A 17598-nucleotide genomic window follows, 5' to 3' on the forward strand; every position below is an offset into this window, starting at 1 on the left:
AGAGACTGATTATGCAGATTTCAAAAAAACTGAAAAAGATGGAGAAAGAGGAGGACAAGGAGGAGGAAGAGGGAAGTAAAAGAAAAGAGAAGGCAGCATATGGATTAGAGCTTCCCTTAAGGTATATATATTTTTTTCTCCTTTCTGGCATGACCTCAGGGTACCAATGAGGTCAAGATTTTGAATTCTGCTGACTGTACTGTAAAATACTTGTAGAATTTGAGTTTGAGTGTGTGCACAAGTACTGCAGGCATGTTAAACACAAGTATAAGTACTACATGATATGTACTGAAGTGTGAGTACTTATGCTCAGACTGAAGCCTCATGTGTGTATTTATCTTGTTCTATATTATAGGGTTTGAGCAGGGCTTATAATGTCCTGTCTCCATATCTATATTCATCCAACTTTTCTTTAAATATTTGTATGTTGCTTGCTGAAACAACCTCCTCACTTGATCCACTCCAAAAAACTATACTGGTATCTTAACCAATGACTCTTCACTGAGTGTCCTCCCATCCATCTTGTTCCATTTCCTTTCATCAATACCAGATCTTGTGTATCAATCTTTTTAATGTTGTTAGATATTTTGTATATCATTAATATAGCTCTTTCTCTTCTATTTTGTAAAGTTGGCAATCCTGTTTCCCTTAGTCATTCTTGTACGTTAGGTCATTCAACTCTGGTAACAGCTTTTGAGGCTATCCTCTCAATTCTTTCCAAATTTTAATACCTTTCCATATGCAGAAACCACACCATTGCTGCATTTTCCATCCTGGGTCTGATCATGGTGGTTATGATCTTTTCATTATGCAACTTTTGTCCTTGTAAAGAAATGCCACCCTGATATTTGGTAACGTCTTTTAAGTCAAGCCAAAAATCCCACTTACTGTATATGCCTTTCTGTGGTCAGGGTATCTTGAATAACTGCTCCCAGATTTTTCTTCCTTACTCTTCATTATGATTTCCTCCCCAATTTTATAGTTGCATGCAGGTCTTCTCTTATGCTTACCCATTTTTCATTACATGGCATTTCTTAGCATTGAATCGCAATTTTTATTTCTTGCTCTACTCACAACTTAATATTTCTGTATAGCTCCAAACAGCTACGTCTCTTTATTAATTTTGCATTACTAGCAAACAGATTTAGGTAACTGTCCACCCCCTCCTGCATATATCATTGGTATATGATTATGTGGAACATGATGGGTACCAACACTGATCCCTTGTTACTTATTTTTAAATGTTCTGTCCCTCATGCCAACAACACATTTGGATTAGAGGAATCTTTTGTGGCACAGGATGGCACATTAATCCTCCAGGTTTCCACCAAACTCTTGCTGAGACAATCACTCCAAGGGAACAATAGTATGTACTGTTGCAGCTTTACTTGGATGCGAGTGGTGCTTAGATTGCATAACATGTCACTTTAAACGACGCTTTGATTTATTGTACAACGTTAGGATGAATAAGAATAAGCATTTCAAAGGCTGGTGTACACATTTATTTTTAGGAATCATAATTGTTTAATGAGGCATATATTGTTTCTACATACAACAAATTAAACATAGGAAGATTGCAACAAGTATATACAGGAGTTACACAAATGGGAATGGGAGAGGACAGAGAGGGCAGGGGAACACTGAAATATTTGGTTAATTATTTTTTTTAGTTGTCATTATTGTAACTGTCTTTGTAAATGATGAAATAACCGACTCTTCATAAACTTGTGCTTATGTTACCGTCACTCAGACATTGGCCTTGCTCACGGCTGAGTCCAGAAACAAGGGCACGTTGTTGGGCGAGAGAACGGCCGATGGAAGAAAGTCTTGCAAAAGTATGAGAATGAAGAATTTACAGAAAATAGTTTGTGTATGTAGTGAGTGAGTGAGTGGGCTTTATTGCTGCTTAACACTGCAGATATATGGATTCACATCATGTATGTAATATGGGACAACTCTGATGGAGTAATATGGCACCTCTATATACATTAAAGACACTTACTGAGGATCATTGGAAATAATGTGGTTTTAAAAAGATAAGTTATTTTGAAACCTCACTATCCAGAATTTTCCTATTGCACACCATGATTAAAAGAAAAATTAGATTAACTGAGCAATGTTTCCAACCAGCATATAATCATTATCTTTGTTAAATACATTCAGTAGGGTTTCTTAATGGAACATTAAGATATTTTCATTAAATAGAAGAAACATGAGCTTCAGTATATTCTCTGATCAGAATGTGGGAGGGATGTTAACAAGGAGGATTGAAAATCCTGGTACAGATAATAAAGGATATAATATATATGTTCAAAACAAAATGAAAAGCATTTTATGTACAACTGAGGATATAATAGAAATGATAATTAACAAAAAATTACACAAACTCGATAAAAAGTAAGAGAAGACTTCTTTACAGGGGTAAAGAACGTGTTTCTAGAGTTGGTCTAGTATCACACACATGAGCCACCTCAACAAAAGGTGGACCGCTTAATACTTCTTGAGTCCGTCCCGCCTCGCACTCTCCTCTTATTGTCTGTTGGTCCATCCTTCCCTTCCTCCAGCGAGCTTAAGCTTCCCACCTTTTGTAAATGAAGCTTTGGTTTGGAAATCATCACCTAAATTAGAAGGTCCACATAAAATGGGATGAGGGAGGGAGGGAGGGAGGGTGAAACGCCACGCCTTCAACTCTGTCCACTCCTTTTCTGAATACTCCGCTGCGGGGCGTCGTGTCCTGGTAACCTCTAGAAATGTACATGGTAGGAGCGAGCGGCACAGACACAACCTTTGGGGAGGGGGTGTGGGGGGAACGTCCACCACTAACAGTGTGCAGAACTTTTTGAAATTCTCCTTGTGTCCTCTGTCACCATCAGAGGGCTGCCATCCTGCACACACACACTCACACACGCTCACATCCGCACGCACACATTGCCGCATTGTTGATTGTACAGACCAAGTTGTCATTTGCCCTTCACCTCTGACCTCCAGCACAGGATGAGTCACAAGGGCAGCAGCACAAAGGTGTCTTGTACCTTTGGCTGTAGGGAAGCACAGGGTAACATTTGGCACCATAGAAGCACTACAGTACCCGGGAACAGTACCTGCAAACACAAGGATGACTTACAACACTGCTGATACATTTTTTTTTATTATCTATATCTATTTCAGGTGTGAGACTGTCGTGAGGCAGGATCAAGCCAAAGCCAACCCAAGGTGAGTGAATGTGTATTTTTTATGAGTGACTGTGGGTTTGTCAACATACTGTGGGGGACATACCATGAGAGAGAGAGAGAGAGAGAGAGAGAGAGAGAGAGAGAGAGAGAGAGAGAGAGAGAGAGAGAGAGAGAGAGAGAGAGAGAGAGAGAGAGAGAGAGAGAGAGAGAGAGAGAGAGAGAGAGAGAGAGAGAGAGAGAGAGAGAAATTGGCTTACACTAAAAAAAACAAAATGGCACGCCTACATCTGAACACACCACACTGCACTTCTCCCACCACACACACAGGAGCAGGAAGAGGTCCCTGCTAATGGTTCGCCACTCCCACTCACTTATCACTGGTCGTGTGCAAGCCAGGCTGCCGGGACCCACTGAGGCTCTCGTTCCAGCATGTTGATCTCGTGCAGGAGCTGGTGGTAGGCGCGGTCCACGTCCTGGTTGATTATTATAAGGTCAAAGTAGTGGCCGTACTGCTCCTCCATCTCGCGAGCCTTCTCTATGGTCTCCTTCAACTCCTCATCCTGGGAATAATAAAATGGTTGGTAAGTCAGTGTGTGGATTGGTGAAGGCATTTGGGATTGTAATTCTGCAAGGTGCTTGGAAGTAGTTGTCTAAAAGGGAGTGTTTGTTTGTCTTAATTGCCTTGTCTCTAAAAATTTAACCTCTTCAGTACTGGGATGCATTTTTTACAATGAGTTTTGGGTGTGATTAGATTATTTTATTGACACATTAGTACCTGGAGTTGTATAAATTTGCTGAATAGAAGATAGAATGAAAAAGCATCATGGTACTGAAGGGGTTAAGTGTGTAATTTATATACAACACCTACATTTCAAAATTTTGCACATTATCGGAGACTTTTTATCCATTAGACATTTGTCACATCAGCTATTCCAAGAAAGGGTTCATTCTTAGGTGTGTAACATCTTTCTCATCAGTCATCACCATTGCTTCCCCAGTACCTCACCTTGACTGGCTCGCCTAATCTCTGCTTCTTCTGCCGTAGTTTCTCCAGTGAGGGTGGTGCTACAAACACTACAAAAGGCTGGAGGTCAGAACTCTTGAGGATCTTGAGGGACAGAGGGTGAAGGTTAAGTACGCAGATTTTGCCAGAGTTCACAACAGCTCTGATGGCGGCTATACTGGTCCCATAATAGGCTTTTTCGTACTCTCCGTGCTCCACAAACTTGCGAGCCAGAATGTCCGACTCAAATTGTGTCCGGGAGATGAAGTGGTAATCCTGCCCATCACACTCTGTCTCTCTTCGGGCCCGAGATGTGTCTGTGGATGGGAGCACAAGTTTGAAGGTTTGTTTTATGTAAAGTCTACTGCAACTCTTCCCATCTCCTATAAAACACCTACTTTATTTTCTAGTAATAGGACATGTAGCATTATTGTTCCCAATCTAAAACTGAAGGGGAAGTAAAGATAGATGTCAGTTTTTGCACATACACCAAGCCTGTCCACTCATACAGTACTTTTAGTGAGTAATAATAAAAAATATTCATAAAAAATATTCTTGTCTTTAATTCAATGTAATCTTGTCTTGTACTAGTGAGTAAAAAATAAAAATGAAAAGTTTTGTCTTAAAAGTATATGATGTCCTCTTGTCCTCCAGTTAATAAAATATAAAAATGAAAGAAAGCAAAATCTTGTTTTCTAATATACTAAAGCAATCTTTTCCTCGTAAAAAATAAGAAAAAAAGTCGACTTTGTCTAACAAAAGTATATAGTTATCTTGTCCTGTAGTGAGTAAAACAAAAATTAAAGTAACAGTAACAGTCTCTTGTCTTGTGAATAAAATAATGTAATCTTGTCCCATTGTGAGTTAAAAATAAAAGTGTAGTTTTGTTCTTCAAAGTATATGTATAATGTAATCTTGCCCTCTAGTGAAGAAAATAAAAAATAATAGTAGTTTCTTTTCTTATGAATACTTCAATGTAATCCTGTCCTTTGGCCAGTAAAAAGAAAAAAAAATAGTCTTGTTCTTCAAAGTACGTGTAAAGTAATCTTGCCCTCTAGTGAATAAAACAAATTAAAGTATAGTGTCTTGTCATCTTAAGAATACATTAATGCAATTTTGTCCTGTAGTCAGTAAAATTGACATCCTCTCATCCTCCCGTTAACACAAACAACTGGTAACTCACGTGGAATGGCGGCAGCGAACCTCTCCCTGTCCTCCATCAGCTTCTGCCTCAGCTCATGTCGGCCGATGTTTGGTGGACCAATGAGGACGATGGGCCGCTTCCTGTTGGCCCGGGGGTAATACAGCGCCACGTCCTCATAGGTCAGGATCTCCTCAGAGTCGAAGTCTGCCAGGGTATGGAATGCTCAGTGACTCGTGCTTGGTTTGGGAAGTTTTGTGATGGTTCAGTTTAGTACTTTTTGTTAATTTAGTAAAAAGTTATTTTTTGGTAAAAAAAAATTAGTAATTGTGTGAATGTAACTTGTATTTGCTTACCTTGATCTATGCCCACACACACACACACACACACACACACACACACACACACACACACACACACACACACACACACACACACACACACACACATTCTTACAGTGTACTCCCAATCTGCAAATTAGTGAGTGGGGAGCAGCTTAACTTGTGCAGTATAAACATGCTTTCCCACCAACACCACACCAAGGCCCATACTCGAAAATACTGTACTCCTTTACCACGACTATTTTCCAAGGCTTTTGAGATCTTCAAGAGTGCCTTGCCTGCTAATAAAGTAGAATTATTCTTTACTCTGGTCACTAGAATCATAAAAACACAATTAAAAACATGCAACTTCAAAAAGCCCTTTGAAAGTAGTCAGGGTGGAGAATATTTCAGAATATGTCCCACGCATCAGCACACCAGACAAAGCAGCACCAAGCATCAGTACACCAGACAAAGCAGCACTAAGCATCAGCACACCGCTCAACACCTCTACTCTACCCCGTACCGACATCCAGGTCAGTCATGGAGTAGCTGCGCCTCCTCGTGCTGCCTTTCATGCACCGGCAGTGTGGCAGAGCAAACCTCACAGTTAACACCCTATTCCTCGCTGCTGCTCCTGCCTTGTCTGAGTCACTTATCTCGGCACAGGGAGTCCCCAGCCCTGACACTGGGAGTGGTGAGTTGCTGCGTGCTGAGTGACACAGAGGGGCATAAGAGGTAAGGGTTACTATGTACATTGACACATGCAGTGGCAGGAACCACCAACCACCTAGATACCTGCAATGCCTTCATGCAACAGAATAGAGGGTAGGTTGTGTGGTGAGTGTGTGCTGGTGTGATGTAGAACAGAAGACGGGTCATGTGGTGTGTGTGTGTGTGTGTGTGTGTGTGTGTGTGTGTGTGTGTGTGTGTGTGTGTGTGTGTGTGTGTGTGTGTGTGTGTGTGTGTGTGTGTGTGTGTGTGTGTGGAAAATGACAGGGTGTGTGTGTGTGTGTGTGTGTGTGTGTGTGTGTGTGTGTGTGTGTGTGTGTGTGTGTGTGTAGTGTGATGCAGGAAAGATGACAGGGTGTGTGTGTGTGTGTGTTATGGTGAAGTGATGCAGAACAGAAGATAGGTTCTGTGGTGTGTGTGTGTGTGTGTGTGTGTGTGTGTGTGTGTGTGTGTGTGTGTGTGTGTGTGTGTGTGTGTGTGTGTGTGATGCAGGAAAGGAGAGGTTTTGTGAGGTGTGATGTAAGCATTATGTTAGCTGATAAAGAAGTGTTGTGCTAATGATAAGACAATGCTTTGTGTTATGGTAAATTCAAGTGAATTTGTCTGAGGAGTTTGGTATGTATGTAATGAAATGCTGAAAATTAACGTGCAGAATAAAAAGCCGTTTTTGCACATGGACTGTGGCTGTCAGTCTGCACCTAAGTAGCAGGAACAGTAAGAACTAAGTACATATAATAACATTCTAATGAGTGACCTCCATGCAAATGTTAGTACTATACAGTCTAGAACATTGGTTCTTAACCTCTTTACTACCATGCTTGGAATTTGTCCTTCCCTCCATGTCCTCCTTGCATCTAGGAATAAAATTCCCTCCTAGATTTTAAAGAAAAGGCAATATATTTGCATTTTTCATAAATTTCTCATTTCTTGACTGCTCTTGTAGAGGGAATGACTATATTATAATTAGAGAAATTCCGGTTTTTTCCCAAGGGCTTGCACCCCCTCTTAGAAATTGCTGATGCCCCCTCAAGGGATTGTGCCCCCGAGGTTAAGAACCACTGGACTGTAGAATCTTGTGTTAGGTCATGCCAGGAAGCTTCCTTTCAATTACTGGAAGGAATTGTGAGTCATGCAGACATAATTAGTTTTCATTTAGGAACTCCAGGAACCAGATCACTGAACAGTCTAATTCAACATTAGTAATGATATTCGTTCATACCTTCATTGTAATTCGGATAGAGCATTTTCTTTTTCTTCTTCTTTTGATGTTTTTTGGCACATAACAACTTGCCCTTTTTGGTCTTCTCCTTGTTGTTGTTGTCACCCACCACGGTTTGTCTCATCGCCTCACGGCTGAAAAGAAACAATTCAAATCAGTAACTTAGAACTCCTGAGGAATGAAGCAATTAATGGGACCAGCTTAGTAGATTTAAGGGGAGCAAAAAGACTGAAGTAAGAGATGTAGCCCTCAGCCAACACAATCACCAACACTGGGTACTCACTGCTGTTGGAAAGCCTTGGAGGGGATGAGGCCGGCAAGGGTCTGGTCCTCCTCACCGTCCCGGTATGCCTGCCACCAGTTGGGGTCAGTCTGGGATATAACGTGTAGGATGTCCCCTTTCTGGAAGCTCATGCCCAGTTCTCTGCAAGGTGAATTGAGCATATTGGTTACTTCTTTCTCTCTCATGACCTAGATTACTTTTCCAACTTTGACCAGATTCTTCAACATTACTGATAGTTTCAAAATGGGGGCAAATATTTGTTTTAAGAGGATAAAATCAAAACAAACGTACATGGATGAATATTAATGTCTGAAAGGAGAGAAAAAAAAAAAAAAGCACAGAGCACAAGTGAACTGACCTGCAGGGTATGTACATGTCTTCCTCTGGGTCATAGTCAAAGTGAGCCTTGACGTGGATGGTCTGAGAGAGAGGTGGGCGAGAGGTAGTGGGTTGCTGAGAGCTGGGAATGATGATGAAGGTGAGAGTTCCTGTCATGCCTGCAAAGGAAACACACTGGTGAGGAGGTGGACTGGTAGAGTACTGCTGCAGTGATGGATGTAATGGTTTGAGGAAGTTAAAGCCTACATTCAACATTCTAGAATATTTAAACATCAAAATTTGCAGCATTTACTTAGTAAACTTTTGAAATATGTTTTATTTGCAGCTTTTAAGAGGAAAAGTAAGATTTAATTATCTTTTATTAGTTTATTCAAATTTTTCTTTATAATTATGAAGTGTACAGTATGTTTAAGTTACTTCCCTCACTTTTAAGAAGAAAGGATTGATTGCAACTTGCATAGAGGCCACTAATGTGTGCCTTGTTAACAGAAGCACAGATAAATGAACTGAAACAAAGCCAAGTGTTTGTAAGAAGTAACAGGACACTCACCTGCAAGCATGTCGCAAATGTCATTGACAGATTTCCCTCGCACCTCCACACCATTCACCTCCAGGATCTCGTCACCCTCGTGAAGGAGACCAGACTTCTCTGCCGCACCGCCCTTCACAATGCGCCCGATGATCACTGAATCTCCCTCATTCCTGATTGTAGCACCCTGGGGAATGAACACAGATCAGCCATCACTTGCATATATACACACACACACACTCACTGTCTCTCTCTCTCTCTCTCTCTCTCTCTTTGTCTCTCTCTCTCTCTCACCAGAGGCTCGTTGGTCTTGTCGATGCGCACAATCTTGACACTCTCTTCGGGGTAGTTTGTGACCCTGTCCAGCACCTCCTCCTCTGGCAGGTTCCCCACAGGCAGGGGCTCCCGCTCAGCAATGGAGTCGTGCACATGAAGAAGACCCTCCATTGAGTATTTGTTAAGTATGTCTATAAGCTCTGCCGCCTCAGGTACGGAAAATTCTTGTAACTCCTGAAGACACTGTAAAAACACATCACAGTAAGTCAGACTAAACAAAGACTGAATGATTATGGCACACTAGAAAATTTCCTCTAGTGAACTGATATTGTGTACAAAAATGAAAGTGGAAAGTGTCATGGCAACTTTTTGATACTAAAAAATTAAGAGAACTAGGCAAGTGACAAACACTGAATGAGAAAAATCTTGACCAAAAATCAGAGTAAACCAACAAAGCCAAACAGTGCAATGCCTCACCTCTGCCACCAAACCTTGAGCATTGTCTGTCACAGGGGTCGGAGGTCTGTTCAAACACCAGGTTTCTTGCACCTTGTTGTGGACTGCAAGCACCTTCTGAAACTCTGGGTTGGTCAGGAGCTGGGCCACCAGGGTCATGTCTTCGCTGATTCTGTGGCCATTTGACTTAAGGACTGTCTGGATCCTCTGAAGGGACTGAATCAGCTCGTTGATCCCTGAGTCAGAAAAGGCTTTGGGTTATACCTCTGGCAGCTTTGTGCTTTGTTCCCTGTACATTCATTATCTATGATCTTTGTTCTTTCTCCCTTTCACATTATGATTATTATACATTCATTATAATGTGGAAATGAGGCTGACCAAAAGCTACAAAATAAAAAGATCCACAAAATAGCAACTCCCAAAATACTGAGAAGAAAATTAATCAATTGGTTTTCAAAATTTTCAAACATCTTTCTTGATCTCCCACTGCTTTCCTCCACTCACTGCCTCGGCACCATCCACCTTCACTCACCAATGACTTTACTTGGGGTCTCTTCACTTGGCTTCACCTCTCCTCCTGCCGCTGCTGCTGCTGCTGCCCCATTTGCTGCTGCTGCTGCTGCTGCCTGTGTGTCCTCCACATCAAAGGCCTCATTGACCACCCCTGAGGGCACTGGCTTGTTGGCCAACTGCTGCAACTTCTGGGAGGACCTGAGAGATGTCCTCAGCATCGCCTCCTGTTCTTCTCTCTCACGACGAAGTTTTAGCTCCTCCTGCAGGTATTAACATGATTTAGTGCATGAATACAAAATAATATACATAAATTATATTCAACATACTTTCATTACAAATATGATGCCGTAATGTAAATCCCAGAATCATTACATCAACAAAATATGTAGCTACTGTAGATCAAAATTGAAAGAAGTCTGTCCTAGGAAAGGTCGTCGGAATTCTTCAATGTAACCTTTTCCGTGTTACTAGTGTTGCACTGGACTCGTCCCCGCTGAAAGACACTCACCTCATATTTCCTTATCCTGTTCATCTCGTCCTGCGTGGAGGGCTGCTGCATGAGGCCCTCCTGCTGACCCAGAGGTAGCGGGGGCAGCTGGGGAGACCGCTGTGGCTGGTCGGGGATGCGAGGGGTGGGCGCTGACTTGGGGAGGGTGCCATTCTGGGGCGTAGCGGTGCCCGAGGAGCCGCCCTTCCTGCTACTCTTGCTGCTGTTGTTGTTATTGTTGTGAATGGGCGTGATGGTCTGGCCCTGAGGCTTAGGTGGTGGGTATCTGTTGGAGAAGTGAAGATCTGTAGGTACACAGCTGGACTTTGTTCGGCAGCTCTGTACCACTACCACGCAAACACTACTGCTCAATGCTTACACAACACACATCCTTGACTAATCCGTGACGTCCATACACAGGCACACACTCCTCACCATACATGCTGCACATCAGATACACCCTTCACTCACGCCTCGCAGATTCTTAAATACTTCCGACACAGACTGCCAAGACATGCACATCTAATACCGCGGTGACCAATACATTGCCAGGACGGCCAACACTTCACGCCTCACTGCCACTCGCTGATTCGGTGCTTCACGACTGCCTTTAACTTTCCTATTGCATGCTTCCAAGTTTAATGTGAATGCATGCGTATTATAGCTGTAATATAGTGTGTGTGTGTGTGTGTGTGTGTGTGTGTGTGTGTGTGTGTGCGCGCGCTCACCTGGGCGGGGTTTTAGTGCGGCCCACGAAGGAGTCTGGCACATCCACGGCCATCTCTCGGTTACCGGGGTCAAACTCCACCATGCTGATCATGTTGTCGTAGCCGATCTCCGGCGCTGAGATGACGGTGGGCGGCTGCTGCTCCCGGTGGTCGCGTCCTTTGCGGGAGTGGCGCGGGGTGCTCCCTCCCGCCCCCTTGTGGCGAGGGGTGCCCCGCCCGACTTCCCCGCTGCCGCTGCTGCCGCCCGACTTGCGCGAGCTGTGAAGACAACGGTCATTAGCTGAACGGTCATTACCGAGTTAAACAGTCATTGGGTTAAAGTTGTTCTAAGCTAATAAAGAAGCAAAGAGCCATAAACTAACACAACGGAGCAGGATGATGGTGAGGAAGCCAAACAAGGGTCAAGATAAAGCTGATTATTGAAACAGAAAATAATTAAGAAAAAATACTAGGAATGAAGATTATATGAGTGAAGAAAAGGGGAAAAGAAGAAAAATAATAGCAATAACTACAGCTACAATAATAATAATAATAATAATAATAATAATAATAATAATAATAATAATAATAATAATAATAACGAGTTATGATACAAACCTTTTTCGTTGTCTGTATTCCAGGGTGACAACTGATTACTGACTCACTGACTCACTGACTGACTGACTGACGAACTGACTCGCTGACTGACTGTGACTGAAGGACGTAGGTAGATAGAAGTGTCCTCAGCCACGTCTGGACAAACAGTGACTCAAACCACCAATGAAAGCCTCCCTTCCCTTCTGGTTCGCTGCAATAAGCTCGAGCACAGGTTATGAGGTTCGAACACGTTTCAAAATAGAGGATCAATTATAGTGAAAAAAGCATTCAATTATATTTCTTACCCTTTCCTATTACTTTCTTTCTTGCTTTTTTCCATATTCCCTTTCTCCTAGTTATTTTCTGTCCTATAATCTTTCATCCCCGCGTCTATTCCCTCTTCGTGCCACACGGGAACACACGGGGATACACGAACACGCACCACACAGCACACTAATTGTCATGCACTCTCATACTAACCCGGTCATGAACTTAAGCATCACGTCAACTTGTGAGAAGGAGACGCGTGACTAGAGACGAGGGTTTGACATGACCACAGCGTCAAAGGCTCCTGGTAAAGTTTATTATAGAGTTCAGTGGCAGCTTGGTCCATGTTTGCGTCACCACCACCACCGCCACCTGTCCCAGCGACCTCGTACACTGCTCAACCATTATCGAACAGGTAATTATCATGTTGCATTGTCTACCTTCTTACTAAGCTCAACATCATTATATTCTTTTGTCTTCCTTTGCCTTACCGAATTTTCACTTCATTTATGTTGTTCTTTTCAGTTCAATACAATTCAGCACTGTTTTTTTTTTTTTTTTTTTAATATTTTCTCGAACTTCCTTTTCACAACATACAAGTCTTTTCCTTTCGATTATAAACAAATAGTAGAGTCACATGTTGTAATATTTCTTCTTTCACATAATATTCACTCTCACGGACACGTCTGGTAAATTTCGAGGGGGAAAAAAATAATTAGTTTACAATCACGGAACATTTCGCTCTTATTTCATCTCCTCAACTTCCTTCAACTTCACTACAACAATATAATCTGCATATTCTCTATTTCTCATTTTTGTTTTAGATTTCCTTATGACATTCTATTATTCCTGCTTCACATCAGCTTCATTTCAATTTCCGTCACACAAAACTCATTTTTTCTGCTTTCCTTACGTTTATCTTCACTATTTAGTTAAACACGCCAATGTTCAGCTACTCTTAAGTTTTCAAAGGCTTTCTAAACACATCTCAAAGTTACCGATTAAATTACAAACTCCAGCAAAATTCATACATCTCGCCCCTCCACATTATCTAAACATCCTTCCATAATTCCCGTTTTTCTTCCATTTTCTTTCGGACCTTCGTTAAACATGGCAATAGCTTCACAAGACCCAAAGTTACCGATTAAATTTTCAGCAGGAGGCAATGAGCGAGACACCTGGGGAGCGTGGCACAAATGAATCAGGTGAGTACAGAAGACTATCTAATCACGCAGGTACGAGGTGGTTGTGCTCAATGTATGTAAGTGTGTGTGTGTTCTCTCTCTCTCTCTCTCTCTCTCTCTCTCTCTCTCTCTCTCTCTCTCTCTCTCTCTACAGAATATTTACATAATACTGTTGTTCTACGTGTCATTGCTCTCTCTCTCTCTCTCTCTCTCTCTCTCTCTCTCTCTCTCTCTCTTTTCCTTTCCTTCATGTACTTTGTTTCCCTCCATCTTTCATTTCACCATTTCTTTTCTTTATCAGTTTTTTTCTCCTCCCTCCTCCCTTCCTTCCGTCAAGCGTCCCATCCCTGCCTAGACTATCCTTAAACACTTGAGCGTCTTATCACCACTCTTAACGTGATCTAGAAGCTACAGGAATCTTTAAGAGTGTTTTCATAATCATACTCGTAGTTTTATTAATCTTCAGCACCAGCAGTGACAAAAGAGAGAGAAAAAAAAAAAAAAACCTACGCTTAAAAATCTTTGTGGCGAAAATGATCCTGGCGAAGGAATAAAGCTTTTCTGAGTAGCGGTATCATAGTCACGTAACGCCGCCCTCCCTTCGTCACTCAGTCTCCGCCCATTGATAAACGCTCCGCCGATAACTTATCACTGACATCAAATTGAAATGATCTTATCTCTTGTGAAACGACAAACGATTCACCCCAGATGATGAATTAACCTCTTCTCTACCATGCATGAGAAGTTTACATATTTATTCTGCTATTTGGTGGTTTTATACAGCTTCAGAAACATATGTGGGGATTGAAATAGTGAAAACAGTGGCCATTAATCTTTTCCCCTCCACACACAGCTCCAAATGTAAATAAAATCGTCTAATCACACCCAAAACTCATGGTAAAAATGCGTCCAAGTAGTGAAAGGGTTTCCATAGGTCTCGCCCGCTCTGAGTGTGGGAGACTAAATCGTGACTCACAAGGCTCGTTGGCTAGTACTAGGTAGGAAAATGTTAAGAAAAGAGACAAATAGCAATAAAAATCAGTGTTACTTGATGAAAACACTAAAATAACAAGTCCAAAAACTGAGAAATGTAACACGCTCTTATTCTTTCCTTTCCAATGGACGTCAAAACCTAAAATAAGGAATTCTGTTCTTTAATCAATCAAACCTAAAAAAAAGAAAGAAAAACGAAGCTTATGTATACTTTTACTAACTTTAACCACTCAATTCTTAGAGAGAGAGAGAGAGAGAGAGAGAGAGAGAGAGAGAGAGAGAGAGAGAGAGGGAGAGAAAGTCTATCATTAAACGTTCTATTCTTAAGCCAGACCCACACGGACCCGTAAAAATACCCTCAGTAACTCTCACACATTCTATTTTCAACCAAAACTGCCCTTAAAAAGTTAATATCTACCTTTACTAACTCTATCATTCCTATTTTTACCTTCAACGTAGAGAAAAAAAAAACTTAAATAGAAACTCATTCATTCTTTAACCTAGTCTAGACATAGGAAGGTTACATACAAGTCATCCCTTTACCAAATCAATGCACTCTACTCGCAGCCCCAACACGTGCTAGGCTGCCAGGGTGCTCGGGTCCTACTATTGACTATTACAAATCAATACATTATGATAGAAGCCACCTGAGGGTCAACGTAACTGCTGCTGCTTGTTCTTAGTATCTTTCCCTTTGAGGACACTCGCTGGAGACCCATAAGACCGCCACAGACAAGACCATCGTTGCTTTTTTGGGGTCAACTGTTCGTGAGGAGAAGACTTTATAGTTGAAAGACGTGATATCAATACATGAGGAGGAAAAGAAGGAGGAGGAGGAGGAGGAAGATGGAAAGAATAGGAGGAGAGATAGGTGTTGAGCGTAGAAAAGGAGGAGGAGGAGGAGGCGATCGGGGAGAGAAAAGAGGTCAAAGAACGCACGATAGATAAGAAGCAGGAGTAGAGGAAAGGAAAAGATTGAAGGACAGAGAATTGTAACAAGGAGGAGGAGGAGGAGGAGGAGGAGGAGGAGGAATATTAGAATTATAATAAAAATAAATAATAATAGGAGGGCGATGACGAAGACGAGAAGATAAAGAAGAAGAAGACGAAGAAGAAGAAGACATAAACATATAAATAGAGATAGGATGAGGAAGTAGAAAAAAAGAAAGAAAGAAAATGAAAAGGCTTAGAACGAAAATTAAAGACGGAGAACAACATGGAGGAGGAGGAGGAGGAGGAGGAGGAGGAGGAGGAGGAGGAGAAGAAGAAGGCGTGTGGTTGCCCCCAGTACGTGAGACCGCCAGTAAATTCATCATATTGATTACGTCTACCCGACAGAACCGCATCCCCCCCTCCCTCCCTCCCAACACTCACATTCTCTCACTCACTCTTACTCTCTCACTGAACTGGACAACACTCTTTGCTCTCTCACTTGGCAAGGCAGAGTAGGGCAGAGACACGGACATGATAAAAAGGAAGAGGATTAACTAAACTATAGAAGAAAAAGGAGAGACGAAGAGAAAAGGAGAAAACGTAAGAGACAAGGGAAGTATGAGAAGGAGATGATAAAAGAAGATTAACTTAAGAGATTAGACGAATAAAAACCAAGAGAAAATACTAGATAAGAGAAGATATGAGAGGAGAAAACAGCAGGGAAGAGAAGAGAAAGGAGAGAAGAACAGGAGAAAGAGGAGAAGGGGAAAGGGACCAGTAACAGCAGCTTCCATCTCTATCTCTCCCTTCACCACAACAAGTCTCGTATTGATACAACGAAGGCGAAAAGAATAGAAGTAGAGCGAACGTGACGCCACAAGACACGAAGAATCAACAACATTACAAGGAAAAACGCTCGTTGTTTGCGCGCCAACTGACCAATCACGCGTCTTTTCTTTCTCTGCTACGTCAAGATTCGTGGAGTCAGTTTACGAATACAACAGCGTGAAATAAGACTAATAATTCCTTCTTCTGCGCATGTCAGTGGCTGTTTCTCTCTTCTTCTGCGCATGCCTCTTTTCTTCTGCGTATTTCAGTGGTATTTTCTCTCTCTTCCTGTAATCTCAGTCGTGCTTTATTTCCCTGCGCATGTCAGCGGTAATTTCTCTTTTGTACATGTCAGAGGTAGCTTTATTCATTTCATCGCTATAGAGTGGTCATTTCTTTCCTCTTCGCATTTCACTAGCGGTTGCCATCTACGTGTTATCAAAAGTCTTAGCGCCGTCTCACTCTCCCAAGCAGCAAGCGAGCTAATGTCCCTCTCCCAGCCTATGATAGCGGGGAGAGCCAGAAAGCCAAGGTGTGATAGACAGACACCACTCGTCTCTCTCCTCTCCGGTGGACGGCACTCACCTGGCGCACCTGCATCACATCGACAGGTGTAGAGATTAATAGGGAACAGTTGTTTGGGCCTTCAAATAGTACTGGTCAGGGAGTAACGCAATGAAAAGACGAATATGGACACCTATCCATGTCGTAACCAGACCCACCGTTGCTTAACCTCTCTGGGCGAAGGTAAAGCGGTGTATTCAATGTCAGCAGTGGTTTGACTCTTTAAATACTATTACAGTTCAGGGAGTAAAGCAAGGAAGGGTCATCACGGTGCATTCCACGCCTCCCCTGTAGTGAAGCATCGTAAACCCGTCACGGCGTCCCCGAGGCGGGAGTCCACGCTCATACCTTCACGAGTTTATTTCCAGCAGACCTGCTCGGGGTGTGATGCTTCTTGATGCACCGAGGAAACTGCTTATTTCGCCTCTCATTCTGGTGGATTTAACTTAGACCTGCCTCTAGAGGAGAAAACTCTTATTTTAGTTATTTGCCTCTTACATTTAACTCCTCAACCGCCTCTCAGTGGAGAAGTACCGAGCTTTTTGTTTTTTTATGAGTGTCATTAAGTCTTGGACAACCCACGAGTGGAAAATACAAAAACAATGATTTTTTTTCCATTATGCCATTAATCTTCAACCTGACCACAGTGAAGAAAAGATTTTGGGCGATTTTTTCTTACGAATTCAACTTACAAACTGGTCCACGGTGCGGTAAACAATGAAAAACAAGTCAGCTCCCTCCCTCACCCCCTTCCATTTCCCTCACACGGGCGGGGATGACACACTACCATCGGATGCGGCGCCAGTCACCCTTCACGCGATTACCAGCCATCGACATTAACAGTGCAGGGCGGACAAAGCTTCCAGACTCAGGCAAACTATGGCCCCGTGATTCTTACTCCCGGCCAGATCTGCACCGCGGCGGCCACAGGGTGAGTTACTGCGCATGTTAGTATTACAGTGCAAACCTTGGCGGACTATACGTATAGGGGGAAGGGGATCGGAAGTGCTGGACCCTCCCTGACCCCCTCCCCCCTTTAACCTACCTGCTTACT

At 42.5% G+C, this 17598-nt stretch overlaps 1 protein-coding gene and 1 long non-coding RNA gene across 9 annotated transcripts in view; one reads left to right on the forward strand and one right to left on the reverse strand.

Moving 5' to 3' along the window:
• LOC123507582 lies at positions 1 to 1628 on the forward strand. The gene is made up of 2 exons (XR_006675690.1): positions 1 to 121; positions 1280 to 1628. It is a non-coding gene; the product is annotated as an uncharacterized LOC123507582 (long non-coding RNA).
• LOC123507578 (protein PALS1-like) overlaps positions 1480 to 17598 on the reverse strand; it is a 37266-nt gene continuing 21147 nt past the window's right edge. For 4 of the 8 annotated variants that reach the window (XM_045260551.1, XM_045260548.1, XM_045260549.1 and 1 more), the window contains exons 2-16: positions 12256 to 12728; positions 11200 to 11457; positions 10493 to 10757; positions 10004 to 10244; positions 9493 to 9707; positions 9034 to 9258; positions 8761 to 8926; positions 8230 to 8368; positions 7872 to 8012; positions 7589 to 7722; positions 6164 to 6349; positions 5360 to 5524; positions 4180 to 4493; positions 3545 to 3733; positions 1480 to 3101 (exon numbers count right to left, since the gene is read on the reverse strand). In XM_045260551.1, the coding sequence (XP_045116486.1) occupies positions 3548 to 3733; positions 4180 to 4493; positions 5360 to 5524; positions 6164 to 6349; positions 7589 to 7722; positions 7872 to 8012; positions 8230 to 8368; positions 8761 to 8926; positions 9034 to 9258; positions 9493 to 9707; positions 10004 to 10244; positions 10493 to 10757; positions 11200 to 11457; positions 12256 to 12275 (2655 nt within the window). In that variant the 5' untranslated portion in view covers positions 12276 to 12728 and the 3' untranslated portion in view covers positions 1480 to 3101; positions 3545 to 3547. Of the gene's footprint in view, positions 3102 to 3544; positions 3734 to 4179; positions 4494 to 5359; positions 5525 to 6163; positions 6350 to 7588; positions 7723 to 7871; positions 8013 to 8229; positions 8369 to 8760; positions 8927 to 9033; positions 9259 to 9492; positions 9708 to 10003; positions 10245 to 10492; positions 10758 to 11199; positions 11458 to 11796; positions 11942 to 12255; positions 12729 to 17598 lie in introns of those variants that run through there. The other 4 variants (XM_045260547.1, XM_045260555.1, XM_045260554.1 and 1 more) reach the window with 3 other exon arrangements.

The sequence above is a fragment of the Portunus trituberculatus genome, chromosome 22 (genome assembly GCF_017591435.1).
Source record: "Portunus trituberculatus isolate SZX2019 chromosome 22, ASM1759143v1, whole genome shotgun sequence".
In the NCBI taxonomy this organism is placed as follows: domain Eukaryota; kingdom Metazoa; phylum Arthropoda; class Malacostraca; order Decapoda; family Portunidae; genus Portunus; species Portunus trituberculatus.